Below are 2,032 nucleotides of genomic sequence, written 5' to 3'. Positions count from 1 at the left end.
GGGTATGCTGGTCTGATGGGGTATGCTGGTCTGATGGGGTATGCTGGTCTGATGGGGTATGATGGTCTGACAGGGTATGCTGGTCTGATGGGGTATGCTGGTCTGATGGGGTATGCTGGTCTGATGGGGTATGCTGGTCTGACGGGGTATGCTGGTCTGACGGGGTATGCTGGTCTGATGGGGTATGCTGGTCTGATGGGGTATGCTGGTCTGACGGGGTATGTTGGTCTGACGGGTTATGCTGGTCTGATGGGGTATGCTGGTCTGACAGAACACTGGCTGTTCTCCTCCTACCTTGGCTTCTCCTGAGCCTCGATCAGCCGGATCACGTCCTCCATCCACAGCATCAGGTCCCGCACCATGCTGAAGAAGCGGAACTTGTCGGCCGTGTCCACCAGCTTGACCCGCCGGCCCTCCGCCGCCTCCAGCAGGTTCTTCCAGGCCTCCAGGACCTGCGGGGAACAGGAGACGGAAACGTTATGGATCTGATCCAGCAGCCGGCCTGACGAGCCTCTGAGGAGAAACACGCCGACAGCAAACGGCAGACGGAGGGATTCATTAAGCCGGGCTTCCATTAAACTGCAGCTCTAAGTGGCCTCAGGGAATTAAACCAATGGGATCCAAGCAAATCAATGAGAACATTTCATCGTGCAGGTTGCAGAAGCTCCGGCAGCAGCAGCAGAAACACAAAGCAAACTCTTCTTTGCGGGAATAAACTGCAGGCAGCGATGCTGCTTCATCACATCTTCAGAGGACTAAACCTAACATCAGCAGCTGAGCGAAGTTTAGCTGAAGGCGCATCAGCAGCAGGTTCTACTGGTGAACGTAGACGATCTGATGGAACCTAAAATCAGCTGATTTTTCTCCTGTCAGCATCAGAGGTCCGGCTGAAGCAGCTGCAGACCCCGAGGATCCAGAACTATTAACGAAGCTTCAGGTCAGCATCTAACTGGAAGCTGAGCATCAAACTACGGCGAGAAGCTCTGAGCTTCCTGCTCAGCTGTTGGGTCTGCAGAGATCCTCCGTTTCATCTTCTAAAGGTTCATTACCTGAAGAATTGGATGAACAAGAGGAATAAAACCATTTTACCTTATTCCTATTAAAGAAGCCTTTGTTTTAGCTCTCTCAGCAGCCCAGCCGGGTGGAGTTCAGCAGGTACTACTAAGCCCGACTCTGTGTGAGAAGGCAAAGACAAAGGCTCCCAGCAGGCCTGAGACCCACGCTCCGCTGGAGCCGAGCGAAACGTGACTAAAATGTTCCGGAAGTTCATTTTAGTCCAAACGGGAACAGAAAGTGTAGAAGTGCAGCCAGAAAGGAGCGCTGATGCAAAGCCGAGGTTGGAGGGAAGCGGAGTCTCACCTCTCCCTTCCTCTTCTGGAGTCACAGGGAGGATATGCAGGGAAACATACAGGGATGGTCAAAACACAACCAGTCAACAACACTTCTAACAGGTCGGCTTTCAGAGGCAGAACAAGCATGAGGAATCCTGGAACCAGGATCCTGCTGCATCCATGGAGATTAAACCTCAGCTTAACCTCACACTGAATGCTGCACAGGTGATTCTGATAGGAAATAATGGGGCATTTATGCATTAATCAGCAATTTAAAGCATAATAAACAGATAAAACACGGCATTTAAAGGTTTTATTCTAATTCTTTAGTGAGATTTATATCATTAAAAGCTGGTTGTATCATGTGGGAAGGAAAAAATGTTTTAGGACTATCTATATTTTATTCAACTTCAGGTTGTGTTTGTTAAAATTCTAATTTAAACTTTTCTCCTTTCTTGAAAATAAACACCAGGAATAAATCTGTAAGGTTTACTTCCTTAAATGGGGTTTAAAGGAAACTTTTTCACAGTAATCAGCTTAGACTGAGGTAAACCACTCATCTGCTCATCCTCTGATGGATTTAAAGGGGGGGGTTTATGGGGTAAGTTCCTGGGGGCCCCATAAAACAATGTTTCCATGTATGGTTAATACAACTATTCCTTATTTCTGCACATTAATTATGTTTTTGATAAAAATCCTTT

General features: G+C 47.8%; 1 protein-coding gene across 1 annotated transcript in view; it reads right to left on the bottom strand.

Moving 5' to 3' along the window:
• LOC107090937 (spectrin beta chain, non-erythrocytic 1-like) overlaps positions 1-2,032 on the bottom strand; it is an 84,017-nt gene that overhangs the window by 19,831 nt on the left and 62,154 nt on the right. Inside the window, exon 33 of the mRNA XM_015384592.1 lies at positions 294-452. Coding sequence (XP_015240078.1) covers positions 294-452 — 159 coding nt within the window. The remainder of the gene's footprint in view (positions 1-293; positions 453-2,032) is intronic.

Source organism: Cyprinodon variegatus, unplaced genomic scaffold, assembly GCF_000732505.1.
Source record: "Cyprinodon variegatus isolate N-32 unplaced genomic scaffold, C_variegatus-1.0 Scaffold317, whole genome shotgun sequence".
Classification (NCBI taxonomy): Eukaryota; Metazoa; Chordata; class Actinopteri; order Cyprinodontiformes; family Cyprinodontidae; genus Cyprinodon; species Cyprinodon variegatus.
The sequence above is the reverse complement of the archived record's forward strand: the minus strand, read 5'-3'. Positions and strand labels throughout refer to the sequence as shown.